Here is a 22,363-nt window from a genome sequence, read left to right as displayed (position 1 = left end):
TAGCATAACATATGCTAGCATAACAAACGCTAGCATAACAAATGCCAGCATAACAAATGCTAGCATAACAAATGCTAGCATAACATATGTTAGCATAACAAACGCTAGCATAACAAATGCTAGCATAACAAATGCTAGCTTAACAAATGCTAGCATAACATACGTTAGCATAACAAACGCTAGCATAACAAAAACACTAGCATAACAAACACTAGCATAACAAACGCTAGCATAACAAAGGCTAGCATAACACAAGCTACCATAACACACGCTAGCATAACATACGCTAGCATGATTTATGCTATAATAATAAATGCTAGCGCCCATTAGGCCAAAGTGCCTAATCTATTGGAAAAAACAATATACACCCGCAACTGAGTCGGCGCTCTTTCATGCAGTGCGTTCCATAGGTGTGAAAATATGGTCCATATAAAGTGCTGCTCTACTGACAAAAACATGGAAGTTACGAAATAAGTTCTGGAAAGCATTATTTTCGTAAGTAAAGGTACGACTGTATTGTCTACACATTTTAATGATAGATAGTAGATTTTTATCAACAATAATATTTTGCTCTTACCCTATAATAATCAGTGCTGTAAATGTCTCTTGACATGCCAAAGTCTCCAATTTTGACCTGGAGGGCATTCCCTACCAGACAATTTCTGGTAGCCAAATCACGGTGAACAAAGTGTTGAGATGCAAGGTAGATCATTCCTGCTGCAATATGACTGGCCATGTGAAGCATTTCAGACAGACCCAGCTTCCCATTAAAATGCAGTTGCTGACCGTCGACGAGGATCATAGCGTCTGGTCCAAGGGCTCTAGGGAGATTTTGGAATAGCTCATTGTTACACATTAGTTTATTCTTCCAAGAACTGACTATACTCACCTGAGAAACTTATTCAAATCTCCATGTTTCATATATTCAAATACCATAATAAGTGGATCTCCGTCAAAACATACTCCATAAAATTTCACAATATGTTCATGTTGGAGATTGGTCAACAGCTCCGCCTCACGTTGAAAATCATTTCTAGCTGATGAGGTGGGGTCTTTTAGGGTCTAAATAAGAAAACAAGTCAAAAAATGTTTATATTAGGTTCCTTGAGGGTATATTGGTATGGCTTGTGTTCACGCATGGCCTTCTTATGTTGTCATCTGCCCCCTTGTGTTCTCAGCCAATCTGTGCCTCTCCTGACCCCCTTACCATCATTGTTTCATCAACCTCTGTCTATTTAAACTCTTTGTCATTGTCTGCTCCTTGACAGATCATCTGCTTATAGCAGCTCACATCTCCTCAGAAAATGAATTAATATGGTAACTACAAAAATGGAATCTGAACATGCCCCTCAAAGAAATTTTACTCCCACTATTTCTGGCAAACACATATAAAAGCTCCAAAATAATACAAATCTAAATCCCAGGGTGCTGTTTGCAATGGCAGCTGGTGTTGGGCGAGAGGCGTACACAGAAAGAACTAGTGTCCTCAATCACAGTGCTAAGTAATGGCAATCGAGCCCACAGTCAGGCAAATAAAAGTACAATATCAGCAACCTAAAATCTAAATCTCACAATGTCATTGTTAAGCAAAACTGACTAAAATGACCCTTTTTCCCGTGATATAAGAAATGAATGAAAGAGTAATGGTTCACTCTCTCTCTTGCATTCTCACCTTTACAGCTACAAGCATTTTGTTCATTTTGGAGCACTGAGTGTAGTATTCTGCTAAGAAGACTTTGCCAAATGCTCCTTCTCCAAGCTCCCTCTTCAAAATTATGTCCTTTCGTTTTAGATGCTGAACATCTTAAAGGGATAAACAAAAGCAAAACAAAAAATACTCATTATCGTAGCAAAAAAATATAACATGCATTCACTATGCAGACCACTGATGTCTGATTATGAGTGTGAGCGTGAATGGTTGTTTGTCTTTTTGTGTTTTTGATTGGCCAACTAACAAGATATAATCAATCCGTTAGATATCAAGGTGGAAAAGGATCATGCAAATTGGAATCAATCTCTGAAATCGCCAATAAGCCCTTTTTAGGGATGGCCTCCACAAATTATGGAAAAAATATATTTTGTCAAATGAAATTTTTAATGGAAAAGCAGTACTCCAAATGTGGAACTTGAAGTGGAGGAATAAATCTGCTATGGGAAATTTGCGAGCACTGAGAAAAACAAAGACAGTGCATGATATGAAATTCCAAAGTACCATTATTGTGATAATGGCATCCAAATTGTGTTGACAAAATAATTGACTGAATTGACAAAAGGTTCCATATTTCGTTAAGAAATCATTGCGCCCACATAACGATGTCAACCGGACAACAAAATATGTAAAGCCTATTTAGTACACCATACAAACGCCATCATTCACTACATGATTGGAGCTGGATGATGACTCTAAACTGGCTACCTGCATAAATTTTTTTTAAAGAAACGCATTGAATTGGGGTTAGCCGAAGGATAGTGTTTCTCAACAGGAAACATGGAGAAGACCCACTAGCAACCCAAAATGAGAATGTCCGTGTTGCTGACAAAACAGCAGACATGAAAATAGAAATGTGACATGATTTTAATTTTATGCTTGAATATTCGAAAACATTGATTCAGAAAGTTTTATAGGAGATGATTGGCAAACTCCAAAGATAATGGAATGTTACATAGGACTACTAGATTGGGATGTTTTGAATTTCCAAACTGAGTTTATTATGCAACATGATACACATTGCTAAATCAATTGGGACTTGATTAGTATGCTTTTTATAAGTAATGAGTTTTAATTGCTTTAAAGACAATTATGCTAGGAAATATTAACCCTGACAAAAAAGGGGTGGTTATATTTTAGTAAGTTCAATTCTTTTCAGAATTATGAATATATACATTTTTTCTGGATATTAACTGATGTGAATGTAACTGTTGCAGAAAGCGAGGGAGCTTTATTCCTGAAGAGAAAGCAGCCTGGTTTGCTTTTGTATTTTTTCATATTTTTTAGAATGATTAGTTAATTTGTGTAATTGCAGGAGAAAAATCAATCTACTTTCGACTGATAAGGCATTTTGATTTTCACAAACTATAGTGATGGAATAAGTAAGATTGTTGTGATTTCGGAAACCATTCATTAACTCACTGAGGCCTTACCATTCACCCATGGATGATTTTCATTGTACATTGTTTTATGACAGAGAAGATGACGTAGTCCATGGGTCTCAAACTAACCCGTGGGGCACCTGCGGCCCGCGAGACGATAATTTGTGGCCCGCGTCTTAATATGAAAGATTAATGCCCGTGCGGCCTGCAAGATTGATATGAATGACTCTGTGTTCGGAGCTGGATGAACCAATCACGGTGAGGTATACAGCTCTGGAGGGCGGGACATTGGCCGGGCTGTCCAGTGCCTCGCTCACTCACTTATTCATTCCTCAAATCAGCTGAGCGGAGGAGAAGCCGTGAAGCCGATCACTGCGCTCGGCTCAGAGGGCTGCCGTAATCCAATACGATCGGAGAGCGAAAGTGCTCATGCGCCACAGACCCGCGCGACTGAAAGTTAAAAGTTCAATCCGAGACTCATTCCAAGTGTAAACACATATTACAGCCCCAGAGATGTCTGTTTTAAAGCCTGCCGTGAACAGAAAAGTCAGTGATGAACACAGACAGTTTCAAGAAAAGTGGGGAGTGCAATATTTCTTTGTTGAGCACAGGGGCACCCGACCTGTCTCATTTGCACTGAAAAGGTAGCGGTGCACAAGGAATACAATGTGAAATGTCATTATACTACGAGACATGCTGAGGAGTACGAAAAATACCAGGGAGATGAGAGAGCCAACCAGGTTGACAGTCTTAAAACACGTCATCTAAGGCAACAGGATTTCTTCAAGAAGGCTACCAAAGAAAAGAATGCAGCAGTCGAAGCTAGCTACGCCATTTGTGAGCTGATTGCTAAAGCAGAAAAGCCATTCACAGAAGGTGAATTTATCAAAAAGTGCATATTACAGGCTGCACATATTGTCTGTCCAGAAAAAAAAGTCAATTCAACCACATCAGCCTTTCTGCCAACACCGTGGTAGAGTGCATTTCTGACCTGTCAAGTGACATTTATGATGAAGCTATGCGAGAAGAAGCGCTGCCAGGTCTCTAGCAGCAAGAAGTAGGCAAGAGAAGCTGTGTCCAGAATATTTCATGTCCAACGTTCTATTAAAGTTCAGAAAGTTAAAATTTAAAGAGCTGTTAATACAGACATTTGAAACGAAATAAGAATAATTAGTTTTCTCTACTTAGCCAGCCATGTATATCTACTGTATGCTCATTATTATCTTATTTTTTATTACTGATTTTTTTGTTTTTTATTCATCTTTAAGTTAATTTATTTAATTCATTATTTTTTGTTAAAAGATATTTGAAAACGTTGGAATGTTTTCTCAGCGCTTTTCTTGTGGAAATCCTGATGCGGCCCAGTCTCACCCAGACTCTGGTAAATTGAGTTAGAGACCCCTGACTTAGTCTATCATGACAATTTTCAGAAGGTTCTCGGAACACCCCGGCAGTTGAAATTCACCAAAATCTTTGTGGGTTTGGAAGGTTTGGCGTCATATGCTGATTTGGATAAATTGCAAGAGGTGTGGTACAAAATGTCGGTGTCAGGAGTGGCTGGATTGCCCTCCTGACATGACGTCACGATTATTATCAGCTGTGGCTAATTACGTGATTAGATTATTTTTGGTATTTAAGCATTATGGTTTTCTGTGAACGCCGTCGGATCGTTCTGGTTCATTTCATGTTTTGCCTCGTAGTCATTGCCGTTCCCATTGACGCCACGCCACGCTGCATGTTCTTTTCCTTTGTAATGAGTGATCAAGCTAAGTTTGTTATGTTATGTTACCCCGTTTATTAAATCAAGCTACAAGAGCAACATATCTGCCTCCCCCTTCCATTTACTTCAGCGACTCTGCATCTGGGTTCACCTTCCCCTCCGATCGCGTCGCACTACGCGACGCGATCGTAACAGCACGATCCGACCATCATGGACCCAGCGGAGCGCCACCCACGCTCGCGCCGACGCGCTCGGCGACGCCGACCATCCTTCTCGAAGACACCGGACTGCTTGGAGTGTATAAGAAACCCCTCAGAATCGTTTAGGAGTTTTGTAATGAACACACCGTGATGCGGGGCTCTCAGGCACATCATTGCTGGAGATGACTCTCAGCTGGTAGGAGAGTTAGATCCGCAGCGTACTCCTACGCCCCACCACTGCTATGCACGTCGCCCTGGGAAGCCCTTACCGTTTAATCATGATGCCCAGGTGCGTACAACCACCAGAGACCGCCCAAGTTATCTTATGCCTATGACCAGCGGAAATGATTCACCATGGAGGGAGCCTGAAGATTCTGGTAAGGAGGACATCGTTGAGGAAATTGATTTTTTCGCTGGTGTTTCGGAATCCGATGATGAATTCTTCGACCAATTCGGACCCCGAGACCTTCCACTGGAGGACGATTATCCCTATTTTACCCCCGATAATTCCTACTCCAAATACCCCGACCAGCAATTACAGAGTGGGCTGACCACCTATTATGGGGCACGACGTGATGGCGGGGGTGCTGTGCAATCCTCCCAGAGGAGGCGCCGAGCGCCACGCCGTAGAGCGAAGCGAAAGCAATGCCTGGACACACTAACCACTGTCCATGTTACGCGCCCGACCACGTCCGTCCAAGGTCCTTTTCCGACCACGTCCGTCCAAGCTCCTTTTCCGACCACGTCCGTCCAAGCTCCTTTTCCGACCACGTCCGTCCAAGCTCCTTTTCCGACCACGTCCGTCCAAGCTCCTTTTCCGACCACGTCCGTCCAAGCTCCTTTTCCGACCACGTCCGTCCAAGCTCCTCTCCCGACCACGTCCGTCCAAGCTCCTTTTCCGACCACCACCACGCCTTTCCAAGTGCCCGAAGTTACTCGGCCGATCACGCCTTTCCAAGTGCCCGAAGTTACTCGGCCGATCACGCCTTTCCAAGTGCCCGAAGTTACTCGGCCGATCACGCCTTTCCAAGTGCCCGAAGTTACTCGGCCGATCACGTTGTACCAGCATCACCTAAGGACTATGCAGCCCTCCCCGTTCCAAGTGCCCGAAGTTACTCGGCCGACCACGCCTTTCCAAGTGCCCGAAGTTACTCGGCCGACCACGCCTTTCCAAGTGCCCGAAGTTACTCGGCCGACCACGCCTGTCCAAGTGCCCGAAGTTACTCGGCCGACCACGCCTTTCCAAGTGCCCGAAGTTACTCGGCCGACCACGCCTTTCCAAGTGGCCGAAGTTACTCGGCCGACCACGCCTGTCCAAGTGGCCGAAGTTACTCGGCCGACCACGCCTGTCCAAGTGGCCGAAGTTACTCGGCCGACCACGCCTGTCCAAGTGGCCGAAGTTACTCGGCCCACCACGCCGTTTCAAGTGCCCCAAGCTCCTGTGCCAAGGCCACGCAAAGTACTCCCGTTGCCTTTGGGGTCGCCAGTCGCACCCGTACCGAAGCCACGGATCAGGTTTCTGGTGACGGACGGCCATTCTAGCACCGCTCTCCCAAGCACCGCTCTCCCAAGCACCGCTCTCCCAAGCACCGCTCGCCCAAGCACCGCTCTCCCAAGCACCGCTCTCCCAAGCACCGCTCTCCCAAGCACCGCTCTCCCAAGCACCGCTCTCCCAAGCACCGCTCTCCCAAGCACCGCTCTGTCCAGCGCCTGCCCGTCCAGCGCCTGCCCGCCCAGAAGTGGCGACGATGCTCCGGCGCTCGAGGAAGACGGGGCCGGCGACGTTGAGAGTGGTAATTCGCCGGAGTCCCTGGAAGAAGGGACTGGTGACATCGAGAGTGGCAATTCGCCGGAGTCCCTGGAAGAAGGGACTGGTGACATCGAGAGTGGCAAATCGCCGGAGTCCCTGGAAGAAGGGGCTGGCGACGTCAAGAGTGCCAATTCGCCGGTGCCCCTGGAGGAAGAAGCCGGTGACGTCGAGAGTGGCAATTCGCCGGAGTCCCTGGAAGAAGGGGCTGGCGACGTCGAGGGTGCCAATTTGCCGTTGCCCCTGGAGGAGGAAGCCGGTGACGTCGAGAGTGGCAATGCACCGGAGTCCCTGGAAGAAGGGGCTGGCGACGTCAAGAGTGGTAATTCGCCGAAGTCCCTGGAAGAAGGGGCTGGCGACGTCAAGAGTGGTAATTCGCCGGAGTCCCTGGAAGAAGGGGCTGGCGACGTCAAGAGTGGTAATTCGCCGGAGTCCCTGCAAAGGGCCGGCGACGTCAAGAGTGGTAATTCGCCGGAGTCCCTGGATGAAGAAGCCGGCGACGTCGAGAGTGGCAATTCGCCGGTGCCCCTGGAGGACGGGGCCGGCGACGTCCAGAGAAGCAATGCTCCGGTTTCCCGGGAGGAGAGAGTTGGCCACCCCCCGAGCAAACAGGGTAAGGTGCCCGACCGTACTAAACTTCTAATACCTCCTGAAGGCTGGCAGTTTGGCCAAGACTTAAAGGACCAGCTGGGATGCCTGCCGGACCGACCACTGCCTCGTCTCGTTTCTGGCTGGCACGGATGCCCGCCAAACCTGCCCTTGCCTCGTCTCGTATCCGGCCGGCGCGGACGCCCGCCTGACCGACCACTGCCTCGTCACGTTCTTGGCCGGCGCGGACGCCCGCCGGACCGACCACTGCCTCGTCTCGTTTCTGGCCGGCGCGGACGCCCGCCGGATCGACCACAGCCTCGTCTCGTTTCTGGCCGGTGCGGACGCCCGCCGGATCGACCTCAGCCTCGTCTCGTTTCTGGCCGGCGCGGACGCCCGCCGGAACGACCACTGCCTCATCTCGTTTCTGGCCGGCGCGGACGCCCGCCGGATCGACCACAGCCTCGTCTTGTTTCTGGCTGGCGCGGACGCCCGCCGGATCGACCACTGCCTCGTCACGTTCTTGGCCGACACGGACGCCCGCCAGACTTGCTACTGCCCCGTCTGGTTTCTGACCGGCACGGACGCCCGCCAGACCTGCCACTGACTTGTCTCGTTTCTGGCCGGCACGGACGCCCGCCGGACCGACTACTGCCTCGTCTTGTTTCAGGCTGGCGCGGACGCCCGCCGGAGCGACCTCTCCGTCTGTTCTTGGGTTGGTGTGGACGACCACCGGAAAATGCTAGGTCTCCCACCCACCCTCCCTGCTTGTTCCCGTTTCTCATGTTGGAATTGACCTTGGGACGTCTAGGATCCGTCCCTTAGAGGGGATGTACTGTCAGGAGTGGCTGGATTGCCCTCCTGACATGACGTCACGATTATTATCAGCTGTGGGTAATTACGTGATTAGATTATTTTTGGTATTTAAGCATTATGGTTTTCTGTGAACGCCGTCGGATCGTTCTGGTTCATTTCATGTTTTTCCTCGTAGTCATTGCCGTTCCCATTGACGCCACGCCACGCTGCATGTTCTTTTCCTTTGTAATGAGTGATCAAGCTAAGTTTGTTATGTTATGTTACCCCGTTTATTAAATCAAGCTACAAGAGCAACATATCTGCCTCCCCCTTCCATTTACTTCGGCGACTCTGCATCTGGGTTCACCTTCCCCTCCGATCGCGTCGCACTACGCGACGCGATCGTAACAGTCGGACACAGCCGACCCACACATTACTTTGGCTTTGTCTCCTGATCATGAAGCTCGCCAGCTCAGTCCAATGGTCAAGAAACTTCTTAAAGTCACTGATTGGTAGTCCACTGACATCCCAGGACTGACTTTTTCCAAAATGCACAACTATTATCAGATTGCCCCCACAAACTCCATTATTAAACTCCTCCATTTTGGAAGAAACAATGGCAAGACGCCCACTTTACGGCCAGCATCCTTTCACAGATGCAGACACCCCTCACCCGACAGGCCTAGCACACCCTCTGCAAACAAAAAGGAGGGGGGTCGCCCATAGACCTCACTGCTCCTTTCACACCAAACAAGGGAGCACGAGCTGAACAAGGCTCCTAGCAAGGAAGACTACAACGAGATGTGGAGAGAGGCAGAGAGAGTTGACAATAAGTTGTTAACAATTTAACAACAAGTTAACAATTAGTGACAAATTATGGGTCCTCGATTAAACACTGAAATTTTGAATTAGGAAATGGCTAAGGGATAGGCATCCCATTTGGCATTCCTAATGAGTATAAACTGGTTGATCAGGTTTCAGCAGGATTCAAAAGTATTCTAATTTGGGTCACCCCTAACAAAAATGTTAATCAAATTAATTACGTTCATTACAATGTCCAGCGACTTGGCAATTACACTGTTGAGTCGTTTGAGGCGGTACATGAACAGTTAGTGGCAACATCTCTCATGGCTTTCCAAGATTGTATTGCATTAGACATGTAATTGGCTGAGAAGGGTGGTGTTCGTGCTATCTTTGGTGATGCTTGTTGCACTTTCATCCCTAGTAAAACTGCCCACATCTTAAAATGCAAATAGAGGGCCCCTTTGTAATTGAGTTTACTGTCAAGAGCATCACCGGTGTCATTGTGTATGTTATCTCCAAGTCAAAAGCCTTTGACCCTCATTTCAACGTTCTAGCATTTCTGATAAACTGTTGCAAAACCTGTACGGTCTGATGACAATATCACAAACATTCATATTATTAAAGATTTCTGCCAGAGTTTTGTGATTGTTCGGTTGAAATATGTGCCCATTGGATATACCAATGTGATCATGAAAGGGCACTTCAAAAATACGCACAATCCCATATACTGTAGGTACTTTTAATGTACATACGTGTGCTGGGTTTCTTTAAGTGTCCATGTCTGAAGTACTGTGGATTCTCAATAATAGGAATCTTGTTCAAACCAATTGTATTTAGTCCCGCATCCAGTTGTCTCATAATTTCATGATTCACATCATGACAATGACTTATTGATTCTTCTTCACCATTTATTTCTGCTGCTGAATGTAAGACAGTAAGAAATAATATTTTAATCATGATTCATTGTTTGATTGGTCTTTCTTTCATATGTAAAGAGAGGTGGAATAAAATTGAAATTAGCTTTTGCATTAATAAAATAGGCCGCCTCGTGGTGTAGAGGTTTTTTACTCGCATATAAGCTACCCGCGCATATGAGCCCCGCCCTGAATATTGCCTTGAATTTATTTTATTTTACAATGTTTCGCATATAAGCCGTCCCCTGACTCCCAATTTTCACATCCATATTCATGGTTTTAATAGGGAGTACAAATGTGTTACTTTGAAGGGAAAATCTTAAGAAAAATCATCACAAGTAATATTTCTGAGATACTGTATGAATCAAAAGCACATTATTAGGGCCAATATCATATGGAAGTTAATATGCGTGTCTTCGTAAATGCAAAATATCAAATTGCTCAATTTGAAAAATGAACAAGGTCTATCTTGATGAGAACCTGATGCTTTCTAATTACGGCAATTGCAATTTTCTTGACAGAAGTTGGGGCAGCCATAGTGCTTCTAACGTCAAAATATCTCAATTCTTTAGATGGTTCAAATTATTCCAATCGTTGTCACTTTCGAACAAGAAATAAAACAAAAAAAATCTAAGTGGAATTTGGTTTTATTCCAATATCAAGGCTACGCGCGTCTGGACAGTCAGAGCACGTTTAACTAGGTTATCCAGCAGCGCCCTAAGTAAGATGCCTCTCCGGGACCTAGGTAAAATGGCTGTCTCACGAGCGATTTTTTAATTTTCATTCATAGACGTCAAAATAAATATTATTTAGCAGTTTCTCTGTTCAACTATTCTCTATTTTAAAATAAATGAAAGTATCAGCCTCATTTGCTTGGGCCATGACATTATGGCATCATTGCGCCATGACATTACGGCATCATTGCGTCATGACGCAGTGGCACCATTTTTTTGTGATGTCATCGTGTCACGGCGCCGTCAACTTGCAGTTTTTTTTGCAGCTTGTGTTTTTATGCACTTATAAGTTGTACGCTCAATTCAGTCATATTTTCTCTGTCCTACGAAAGCGGCTTATATGTGAGTAAATACAGTACCTCTTCTCTAGAGATTTTTTTCTTTGTTTTTTTAAAAAAAAATTACATCAGTGTGGTAGTTTGTGTAAAGAGCACATTCATACCAAGAAAGTCAATAGTTAAGTTTCTTTGGTTTGGACCAAAATTACACTGCTCACAAAATTAAAGAAACACTTTTTTTATGGGGCCTGGCATGAAATTAATTAAACCTTAGAAGAACATAGAATAGCTGCACAGGCCCACAGAGGGTCCTCAACCCATTGGCAGGGCCGATTCCTACTCCTTCTTTGTGGAATAGGCTGAGCACAGCCCGTGCCCTACAGAATGACCTCTAGAGGTCTACTGGTATAAATGTATCTACCCAAACAATAAAAAAACAGAAATCGTGTAGATAGCCTGAGGGCCCAAAGTTCTGTCCAGGACTGTCGTTCAACATGACAGGTTAGGTGGTGGGTCAGTGAGGATATGGAAAGCCATATTCATAGAGGAACAAACAGACCACTACTGTCTAGGAAATGGTCCTGTGACTGGCATTAGGTTTAGAGAACAAATTCTTGAAGGAGTAGATCCTGATTTCCTCCTAATAAATGACATTGCTCGGCGTCATGTGGGAAAACTATGCAGGCATTATGTAGAGCAGTGCTTCTCAAATAGTGGGGCGCGCCCCCCTGGGGGGGGGGGGGGGGGGGGGGGCGCGGTGCGATACCTGGGGGGGCGCGTGTAACCCTGGGGAACAGGATTTTATTTGGCCGTACTAGTATAAAGTGTAATTGCGCATCCACAACAGTAGCTGGCAGTGGCGCTCTCATTGTTACTTCTGTCATGTTTGTGAGAGTGCAACATTTCACATGTTGTACCTATAACACTTTTATAAAATGATTTTATTTATAGTCACGGTGGGAAGTGGGGGGGCGCGAATAGTTTTCTTCTTGCTAGGGGGGGCCTAACAGAAAATAATTGAGAAGCACTGATGTAGAGGATGAAGGAATTGAGACGATTGAATGTCCTTCACATCCCCCTGACTTAAACCCCATAGAAAACCTTTTGGACATTATGTTTTGCTTCATTAGACGCCGCCAGGTTGCTATCCAGATTGTACAAGAGCATGCCACGATAATGCCAACCATTCATACAAGCCTGTGGCGGCCACACAAGGTACTGAAAAGTATTTTCAGTGACATAATTTTTTGGGGAAAAAGGACTACCCTGCCACGTTTTCATTTCACTCTGATTTTAGGGTGCCTATAAAATTCAGTTCTCTGTAGGCTGAAACCCTTTATTTACATTACAAAACTTGAGATCCATTTCTTCCCAAGACATTGTCCTGTTGTTATTCATCTGAATACCCGACTTCATATTGAAATCTCATGCATCTAATGTGTTTCTTTAAAGAGTTCCTTTAATTTTTGTGAGCAGTTTACATTTGGTCTGGTGCGGTTTTCACATGGCAATTATCGCATGCAACCCTGAATTTGACAAAAAAAATCTACCAATCTATCAAACATTTTTCAAAACAGTTGAGTGGGGTAACAGTGAAATACAAAAGTAAACAATGAGAGAGTTCCTGCTTGTAGCACTTATACTTATATTGATACGGTTCACCCAACTATAAGTGTCTGCGGGTTATTTGGCGTATCTGAAGGTATTAATGCAGGTTCAATTTTACGTGCAAATAATATTTACACATACAATTTACATTTTGTATTTACAAAATATCTAGAAACCTACCTTTCAGGCCAAACTTGGAATGCCCTCCGTACTTATTGATCGTGAGGAAAATAATAAGCAGCATCACACCAGCAAACCCAAAAAGTCCAACTCCTATAGAAACCTGAAGATGTGAGGCAAAGAAAAATGTTTCAAGCATATGAATTGTACAACTGTCTTTGGCATGTAACCCCAGCAGCATAAACCAAAACAACAAACAGTCATCCCGTGAATATCGTGGATAATGTAGAACAGACAATTATCAGGAAGCATATTCATTAAGTGTATTTATTAAATATTATGGATATGGGCATATGAAAAGACTGTAATATATTAATATATCATTTTCCGTTGACACATTTTCAAAAGGTTCGTTTACAACTCCAAAGTGACAAAAATTAACATCTTTGCTGTGTATAGTATGTAGGAAAAATTTAGGTTTTCATTGTCTGCATTAATCTGTGATTTCAAGTGGAGATCATGCACGAACCAATCTAAAAATTTCGGGAAGATTGAGAGTGCATTGGTTAGTTCCTTGCCCAGCATGTTGAATTTCCCAAATCTGAGAGGGAGTATGAAATTGGATTTTTGTTCATTTAAATTCTCACGTGAGGTCTATCATATAAAACCAGGCAGATTCCTTGAGTGCAGTGTATGATTCTTTTAAATTCAGCAATTGAATGTGTAATCTCACTTAAACTGACAGATTTGAATAGATTCTGTCGGTGCTCGGACATTTGGTCGCCGGTCTTCTTTTTGCTGGTCTTTTGGTCCCTTTTGGTCGCTGGTCTTTTGGCCGCCGGTCTTTTGGTCGCCGGTCTTTTGGTCGCCGGTCTTTTGGTCGCCGGTCTTTTGGTCGCCGGTCTTTTGGTCGCCGGTCATTTGGTTGCCGGTCATTTGGTCGCCGGTCATTTGGTCGCCGGTCATTTGGTCGCCGGTCTTTTGGTCGCCGGTCATTTGGTCGCCGGTCTTTTGGTCGCCGGTCTTTTGGTCGCCGGTCTTTTGGTCGCCGGTCTTTTGGTCGCCGGTCTTTTGGTCACCGGTCTTTTGGTCGCCGGTCTTTTGGTTGCCGGTCTTTTGGTCGCCGGTCTTTTGGTCGCCGGTCTTTTGGTCCCTTTTGGTCGCCGGTCAAATGGTGACCGAGAGTTTACTGTTGAAACCAGCTCTCAAAGTTATATTCATGAGAGAGAGTTTAATACCTAAGAGAGAGAATTTAATGTCTAAGTACAGTTTAATATCTAAGTACTGTTGAAAACAGTAGATATTTAGATATTAAACGCTCACTCTCATGAATATAATTTTGAGAGCTGGTTTCAACAGTACTTAGATATTAAACTTTCTCTCTTCGATATTAAACTCTTTCTAAGATTTTAAACTCTCTCTTAGATATTAAACTCTCTCTCTTAGATATTAAACTCTCTCTCATAGATATTAAAAACTCTTTCTTAGTTATTAAAGTCTCTCTCTTGGGTATTCAACTCTCTCTCATGAATATAATTTTGAGAGCTGGTTTCAACAGTAAACTCTCTGTCACCATTTGACCGGTGACCAAAAGTCCGGCGTCCAAAAAGGACCAAAAGACCGGCCACCAAAAGACCGGCCACCAAAAGACCAGCGACCAAAAAACCGGCGACCAAAAGACCGGCGACCAAAAGACCGGTGACCAAAAGACCGGTGACCAAAAGGCCGGCGACCAAATGTCCGGGCACCCATAAAAAATACCGTGTGACGTGAAATACTCAAATTTAATATATATATATATATATATATATATATATATATATATATATATATATATATATATATATATATATATATATATATATATATATATATATATATATATATATATATATATATATATATATATATATATATATATATATATATATATATATATATATATATATATATATATATATATATATATATATATATATATATGTATATATATATATATATATATATATATATATATATATATATATATATATACACACATACATACAAAGACTACATGACAAAGACTACATGCTGCACTTAGATCAGTATGCTGAGATGCTATCTAATATTTAGATAGTGTGAAATAGAATTTGACTTTACATCCAAATATAAATTCTTAACCTGAGGTACAGTTGGAATTGTTCAATTTCTGCAATTTATAGATAAAAGGAAACCTAGACTTATTAATGTGAATAAACCTTGGGAATCTAGTAGTTTCTAGTTCTCCCCGTGGGCCAAAACATATCACTATTTTTGAGAGTTGTAACATAGATCACATCATACAATATGTCGTGCCCCATCACATTTTCTATGCCAGAAAAAGATTTGTCAGTTGTCAAAAGCTGGAATACTGGAATGCAAGAATTCATATTTGTTTAGGTCTGCACATATATTCATGAGCAGGAAAAAAATAAATAACTGAATATATTTTGATAATTTCTTACTACAAAAATGTTACTTACCCTAAAAGCATCACTGTGGGGGTTGTGAACGTTTGCCCTTGGTGTTACTTGAGGAAAAAAGATCAGATAAACATGAAAAAAAAATGTGCAGTAAAGTATTAATCTTAACCTAAATATTTTTGTGGTTCTCTAGATTGATGTGAATTAATTCTAAATTACATATTTTATGATCTTTAAAACTTGATAGAAAAATAATAACTAGAGCAAAGTACTTTCTCTTTCGTGTACATGAAGGACACACTTAACGTACATGCCGTGACACATTACTTGACAACAGTTGAAAATTCAAATCTAACACACAGGATTACAATGAAAATATAGAAAAAATTAAATAACTTATATATTATGTATGTCTGGTGAAAAATAACTTACCATAATCATAATCATTTTCTGTAACTGCAAAAGATGTCAGAACATTTGGGAAGATAAAATATGAAATTCAGATTAATCAGGTTTAAACATGGAATTATATTTAATCTACACGTTAAATGAAAAATTTATTGAAATCGAACCGGTTATACACATTTACTAACGAAAAACAAATATTTGGTAGTCAGAGTCCCCAAAAATTCAAATACAAATAAGGAGTAAAGTAATTCGCAGGCTAGCCTAAGGACAGAAATAAGTACAGTGCCCTGCGTAAGTATTAGGCCCCTTTGAATTTTGCAACCTTTTGTGATATTTCAGGCTTCAAACATAAAGATATAAAATGTAATTTTTTTGTCAAGATTCAACAACCAGTGGGAGACTTGTGAAGTAGAAATATTATATTTTTTTGATATTGTAAACTGTTCAAATACAAATCTGAAAAGTGGGACATACAATATTATTCACTTTCACTGCCACAAAATTAGTCCAGAAGTTCAGTTAGGGTCTCAGAATCATCCATTGTTGACGTATAATGATAAATAGAATCAACATTTGAGCCACCTGATGGTGCAGTGGTATTTTCGCCTTACTTTGGTGCAGGCAGTCTGGGTTTGATTTCCACTACGTGGCAGTGGAATTGTGGTCGTCTTTCTCACTGTGTGCCCTACGACTGACTGGCGACCAGTCTAGGGTGTAGTAGTCTGCCTTCTGCCCAAAGTCAGCTTGGAGAGGTTCCAGCTACCCCCACAACTCATATAAGAATGCGTGGTATGGAAGATGAATGTTGATGATGAATTAACATGTTCACAATCATGTCTCTGTATAAATGCACTTGCTCTGTGATAGTCTGAGGGATCTGTTTAAAGTTCTGAGAGCATCATGACGACCAAGGAACTCACTAGTCAGGTCCAAGATACTGTTGTGGAGAAGTTTAAAGCCAGATTTGGATACAAAAAAAATCCTAATCTCTATACATCTCAAGGAGATCTGTGCAAGCAACCATTCCAAAATGGAAGAAGTATCAGGCCACTGAAAATCTAGTAAGACCCAGCCATCACTCTTATTTTTCACTTCGAACAAGATGACTGATCATCGAGTCAGTCAAAAGTCCTACGATCACTCTCGATGAACTGGAGAGATGTACAGCTGAGGTGGGAGACACTGTCCATAGGACAACAATCAGTCATACAGTGCAAAAATCTTGCCTTTTTCAAGAGTGGCAAGTGGGAAGCCATTTCTCAATTTTCTCAATTCTCCATTTACACATGCTTCTTCTTACAAAATATTGAGGCTATAAAAAGCATTAATGTGAAACCCCCTTTTTCCTTTTTTTCCTTAATTCCCTGCTAGAGTTGAAGTGATTGTCAAATGGAGCCATGGAGAAACCATGTCTCAAAAGGAGGGATAGTATAGTCCCAGAATTTTGTACATTTAAATTTTTTTCTAATTTTTTTTGCAGAAACTGTCTTCAGGTTCTGAACAAGGATAAAGACGGACCCACTGTTCATTCGGAAAGAGTTGCAAGGACGACAAAATGTGAGCGTGTTCACAGCTGTTTGAGCTCTCTCCCCATTCTGCAGTCCGGTAATAATCCTATTTCCTATTAAATTGATCTCACACTTTCTTAACCTGTTCCTGAAGTTGTATTTCAGATCTATCACCCTCATCTATGGTCACGAGCTTTGTGTCATGACCCAAAGAACGAGCTCCCGGATACAAGCGGCCTGAATGAGTTTCCTGCAAAGGATGTCCGGACTCTCAGAGAAAAGGTGAGAAGCTTGGTCATCCGGGAGGGGCTCGGAATAGAGCCGCTGCTCCTCTGGATTAAGAGGAGAGTGGGCTGGGGCATCTGATCAGGATGCCCCCTGGACACCTCCCTCGGGAAGTGTTCCAGGCACGTACTACCGGGAAGAGTGCACTGGGCCGACCTCGGATACGCTGGGGAGACTGTCTACCGGCTGGCTAGAGAATGCCTTGGGATACTCCCGTAAGAGCTGGATGAAGTGGCTGGGGAGAGGTCTGGGGCCCCCCTACAGTAGCTGCTGCCCTTACGAGCTGGCTTTGGAAAAAGCAGGAGAAGATGAAATGAAATGAGTTATACTAATGTTCATTATTAAATGTCAATATCCTTGTTTGTCAATTTAAATCACTCTCTAGTACAACTTCAGCAATATTTCACCTGAGCAAACTCGAACTGTATTCTTTATTTTAATGGCCAGAGGTATCAAAAGCAGAATTACAGAACACATTTACCAGATTTTTGTAAAAGATGTCGGCCAAGTGGACGCGTGTTCTGGTTCCTGGGTAGTAGGTTCGATCCCAGGTCAGTCCACACTGCGTTTTGTTTGCATGTCCTCCCTGGGCTTGTGTGGGTTCTCTCCAGGTAGTGCAGTTTTCCCCCGGGTACTGAGGTTTCCTCCCAAAAACATTCATGGAAGGCTAGTTGAACACTCTAGGTGTGAGTTTGAGCGTGAATGGTTGTCCATCTCCTTGTGCCCTGCCATCGCTGGCCACAAATTCAATGCCCCATCACCTGGTGCCCATAGTAAGCTGGGATAGGCTCCAGCACCCCTCGCGACCGTTGTAAGGATAAGCGAATCTGAAAATTAAATGGATTTATTGAATGAGAAAGCGGCCGCGTAGTGGAGTTTTGGTTGCTCCCCACAGTTTAAGTCTAGTCAAGATTACCATTGGGTTTATCATCTACATTGAGGGATCACAAAATGAATGAATGAATGAATACATTTTAATCAAATACAATTTTTAAACAAATATTTTGATGTTTGTGCACAACATTAGCAGGCACTGTTAGCGCACTGACGGCTGGAAGCAGCAGATACACACAAAATCAGTGGCAAGATACACTAAGTACAGCAACATGAATAGGTCAAAATACATATCATTATCCTTTTCATAACATTTTTTATTCTCAAGCAAAATGACTAGAGGTGATGACTCGCATGTAAACAGCCTAGAATGTTTTTGGTGAATCTTAAGTCATAAATGATGCAGGGTTCGAGTCGGCATCATTTATGACTTAAGATATTTGATTTGCTAAAAAAAAAATCCAGGCATTTAAAATGGTGCTCCTCAGCAATTTTGCCAGTTTCCTAGAAATACAGGCTTTTATTCACTCTCCACTATTAGACACCTGAAAGATGAAACTTTTCAAAATCTTAAACACGAATTTTTCTTCTGGGTTACACTTAATCAAAGAGATAACAATTCCTTATAACAAGCATATCAGTCGAGAAAACTCTATTCCTTAGCTTTCCAAATCTATGTCAGAAACATTCAAAACAAAATATAATATAATTAAGAACAACTAACTTACTATCATGGGGCTTGTCTAGGAAATGTCCATAGACAGTACTGGTGACCGCTCCCAGGTAGTTTTCTGCCTCCAGAGTGTAGTTGCCATTGTTATGATGTGTTGGGTTTTTGAATGTAAGGCATCCCTCAATGTCATCCTGGTAAATAGCCATATCAAGACGCAAGTAAGCAGTGTGGTTTATCTCCTGAAATGGTTTAGAAAAAAGAAATGATCAGTATAGTAAGTAGTATGAATTTTTTCAAATGACATCATCCTTTCAATTATTCATAGCTGGTGTGGTAGTTAAATTGTGTTGTTTGGCAATGTCAATTACCTTTTATGAATGGCCAGTAATGTGGTGAATGTAATTAGAGTACCAGCATTCTATTGATTTGGGAGTAAATCTAAATGTGATTTATTATGTTAACTCTGTTTCCCAACCTCTGTGCCACAGCACATTGGTGAGCTGTGAGCAATATTCAGGTGCTGTGGGTAATTGCAAGAAGTCATACAATGTAATACTCAGAGGGAAAAATTGATATGAATGTAATCATATTAAAATGCAACCATTACAAGGTTAAATTATTTTTATCTAACAGAACCAGAAGTTGTTTGGTTTCGAGGGCATCAACTTTTGGTGAGGCAAGTGTGTGAACAAATTTTTTTTGCGTAATTTTAGGCGTTTTAAGTAATCTTTGGATAAAAGTCATAAAATGATGCGATTAAAAACATTACATTACTTTTGCATCACTCGAACTGGAAGTTGTTCATGGTCCGCAGATATCAGCTTTTGGTGACATTAGGTCAGTGAGAAAATTTTGATTTTGGAATAATTTTGGAGATTTATGTGATTCCTGCTGATAAAACTTTAATGAGAATCACTATTGTTAATATTGGCGACATAGTTTAAAGTTAAAATATTTTCATAATGCAAAAAGTGTGCTGCAGGTTGGAATAAAACTCTGTTAACAGACTGCTTAACTTCTGATGTTATTATATTTTGTTCATATAGGACTTAAACAGTTACATTTGAAAAATAAAGAAAAGCACCTTGTCATTGTAGAACCATCGTAATTTTGGGAGAGGTGAACCTCTAACTGTGAATTCTATGCACGTGTCATGTCGACGTTCTGGCTCCTCCAGCTTTAAAATCGAAGGAGAAACTAAAATGATAAAAGTAGATGAGTATTGTTTGCTTTGCAAAGAATGATGGTTGATCGTGGAAAATTCTATGCACTTTTTACATAAACATTTCATTGCTCAAACTATGCATGAGACACCATCTACGTTCAATTCCTCACAGCCTACCATTGCTCTCGCTCAGTGGCAGTCCGTGCAATTTTTCGCAGGGCCTTCAACGAATCAATCCAACCCTCAAAAACTATTTTATGGCTATAAAACCTCAACTGCAGCTACAGCTGCGACACAAAAAATAATCAATGCACAAAAATGGGGTACAATCCACTTCCTAGCAGCATTTATTGATTAAATACAATTACTGGAGCTTTTCAGACATTACAACCGTACCAGGGGGGTGATTTCCCTGGGAAATGACTGTGATGGACGTCAATGGCGAAACGGCAAAAATTGCACTAAAATTGGATAAAATCAACTTCCTAGCAGCATTTAGTGACTAAATACAAACACTGAAGCTGTTCAGATATCAGAACCGGGCCGACAATTGAAATCTTATTTAGGAATATAGCCATATTTTACTCACCAAAAATCCTTTTAAACTGTACACAATATACATTCTCCTTTCTTTCTTCCTTCTTTTCTGTCGCCATCAAAGCTAATGATGAAGGTCGAGCCTGTCTTGTCATATTTCTGGCATAGTCGGTCTTGAAAATGGCTTTAAATCAACAGACCAATATATTTGCTCGTGCAGATCGCTTCAAATACAGCTTGGTAACTCTCTTAGTTAGCACACTGAAAGTGGCGGACACACCCTTTTCCCGGCTCGAACAGGCTTGCGAGCTTCGGAGTTGACCGCTCTTTCTTAATGATGTCCATTTTTTTCTGGAAAAGGCCATCTGGAAAATAGCTTTGTGAGCAAATCTGCAACCAAAGCCATTTGATTTCCTTTGTCTGCCATTGTGGGTGGAGTTAGCGATCTCTGGCCTGCTCACTGATGCTTTGGTCCGCCTACTAGCCAATCACAGTTGGTGAAAGCGATGACGTATCCCCCGCCTGCGATATGGCCTTGGTGTCACCAAATCAAATTCTGATTGGTTAAATCAACAGTCTTATTGACGCTTGTTTAATGCAGCAGAGCCCGAACAACTGATTGTGAAGGCCTTGGGGCGGATTTCTGACCCTGGCAACAAATAATGGCTGAAAGGGGGGAAAGCGATGAAAGGAAGCTAACAGACAGTTTGGAATTCTTTAATAAGTATTGATGGACAAAATATAATATATGATTCAGATATTTCTTAGGCCAGCAGAGACGGCCTTGAAGGCCCTGACGGCCCGCCACTGCTCTCGCTACATTCCAATAGTGTGAAGGCATTGTTTTGAGTAAAAGTACTATGTAATCTATTGAGTTAATACAAAACTAATGAAAATGAAAAAAATCCAATCACTGATTGATACACAATGATTACACATTGAATTTGACCTAGTTTATATGTGGTTTTTATTGCTCTTTATCTTTATATCTGCACAAGGAGACCGATAACCATTCACACTCATACAGTGGGCAAGTATTTAGTCAGCCATCGATTGGGCAAATTCATCTACTTGAAAAGATTAAAGAGGCCTGCAATTGTCAACATGGGTAAACCTCAAATATGAGAGACAGAATGTTAAAAAAAACACAGAAAATCACATTGTTTGATTTTTAAAGAATTTATTTCCAAATTAGAGTTGAAAATAAGTATTTGGTCACATACAAACAAGCTAGATTTCTGGCTGTCAATTAGGTCTAACTTAGGTGTAACGGGGTCTTCACTCGTTACCTGTATTAATAGCATCTGTTTTAACTCATTTTCTGTATAGAAGACACCTGTCCAAAACCTCAGTCTCTCACACTCCAAACTCCACTTTGGCCAAGATCTGTCGAAGGACACTAGAGACAAAATTGTAGACCAGCACCAGGATGGGAATACTGAATCTGCAATCGGTAAAACGCTTGGAATGCTGACCTTAAGATGGCGGCGCGCATGGGTGCAGCGGCTCTATGCTCTCCAATTTTACTGTGACTTTTTATACTTTTATACTACTATTTATGTTTTTTTTTACTGGAAAAATGTACTTTGTGGAGTAGTACCACAAATTTCGTTATACACAGCTGTGTATGATGACAATAAAGGTTATTGATTTTATTTGATTTGCTGTTAAGAAATCAACTGTGAAAGCAATTATTAGAAAATGGAAGACATACAAGACAACTGATAAGCTCCCTCGATCTCGGCTCCATGCAAGATTTCATGCAGTGGCGTCAAAATTATAACAAGAACGGTGAGCAAAAATCCCAGAACCACACGGGGGACCTAATGAATGACCTACAAAGAGGTGGGA

General features: G+C 42.2%; 1 protein-coding gene and 1 long non-coding RNA gene across 2 annotated transcripts in view; one reads left to right on the top strand and one right to left on the bottom strand.

The window, feature by feature from the left end:
- LOC144181034 (NT-3 growth factor receptor-like) overlaps positions 1-22,363 on the bottom strand; it is an 88,875-nt gene that overhangs the window by 45,406 nt on the left and 21,106 nt on the right. Inside the window, exons 8-15 of the mRNA XM_077709272.1 lie at positions 19,895-20,007; positions 18,866-19,049; positions 15,535-15,558; positions 15,163-15,209; positions 12,719-12,821; positions 1,673-1,803; positions 890-1,062; positions 578-821 (exon numbers count right to left, since the gene is read on the bottom strand). Coding sequence (XP_077565398.1) covers positions 578-821; positions 890-1,062; positions 1,673-1,803; positions 12,719-12,821; positions 15,163-15,209; positions 15,535-15,558; positions 18,866-19,049; positions 19,895-20,007 — 1,019 coding nt within the window. The remainder of the gene's footprint in view (positions 1-577; positions 822-889; positions 1,063-1,672; positions 1,804-12,718; positions 12,822-15,162; positions 15,210-15,534; positions 15,559-18,865; positions 19,050-19,894; positions 20,008-22,363) is intronic.
- Positions 427-22,324, top strand: LOC144181038 (uncharacterized). Its single transcript, XR_013324598.1, has 3 exons — positions 427-505; positions 16,991-17,300; positions 21,842-22,324. It is a non-coding gene; the product is annotated as an uncharacterized LOC144181038 (long non-coding RNA).

This window comes from Stigmatopora nigra, chromosome 2 (genome assembly GCF_051989575.1).
Source record: "Stigmatopora nigra isolate UIUO_SnigA chromosome 2, RoL_Snig_1.1, whole genome shotgun sequence".
Taxonomy (NCBI): Eukaryota; Metazoa; Chordata; class Actinopteri; order Syngnathiformes; family Syngnathidae; genus Stigmatopora; species Stigmatopora nigra.
This window is presented reverse-complemented; position numbering and strand designations above follow the sequence as displayed.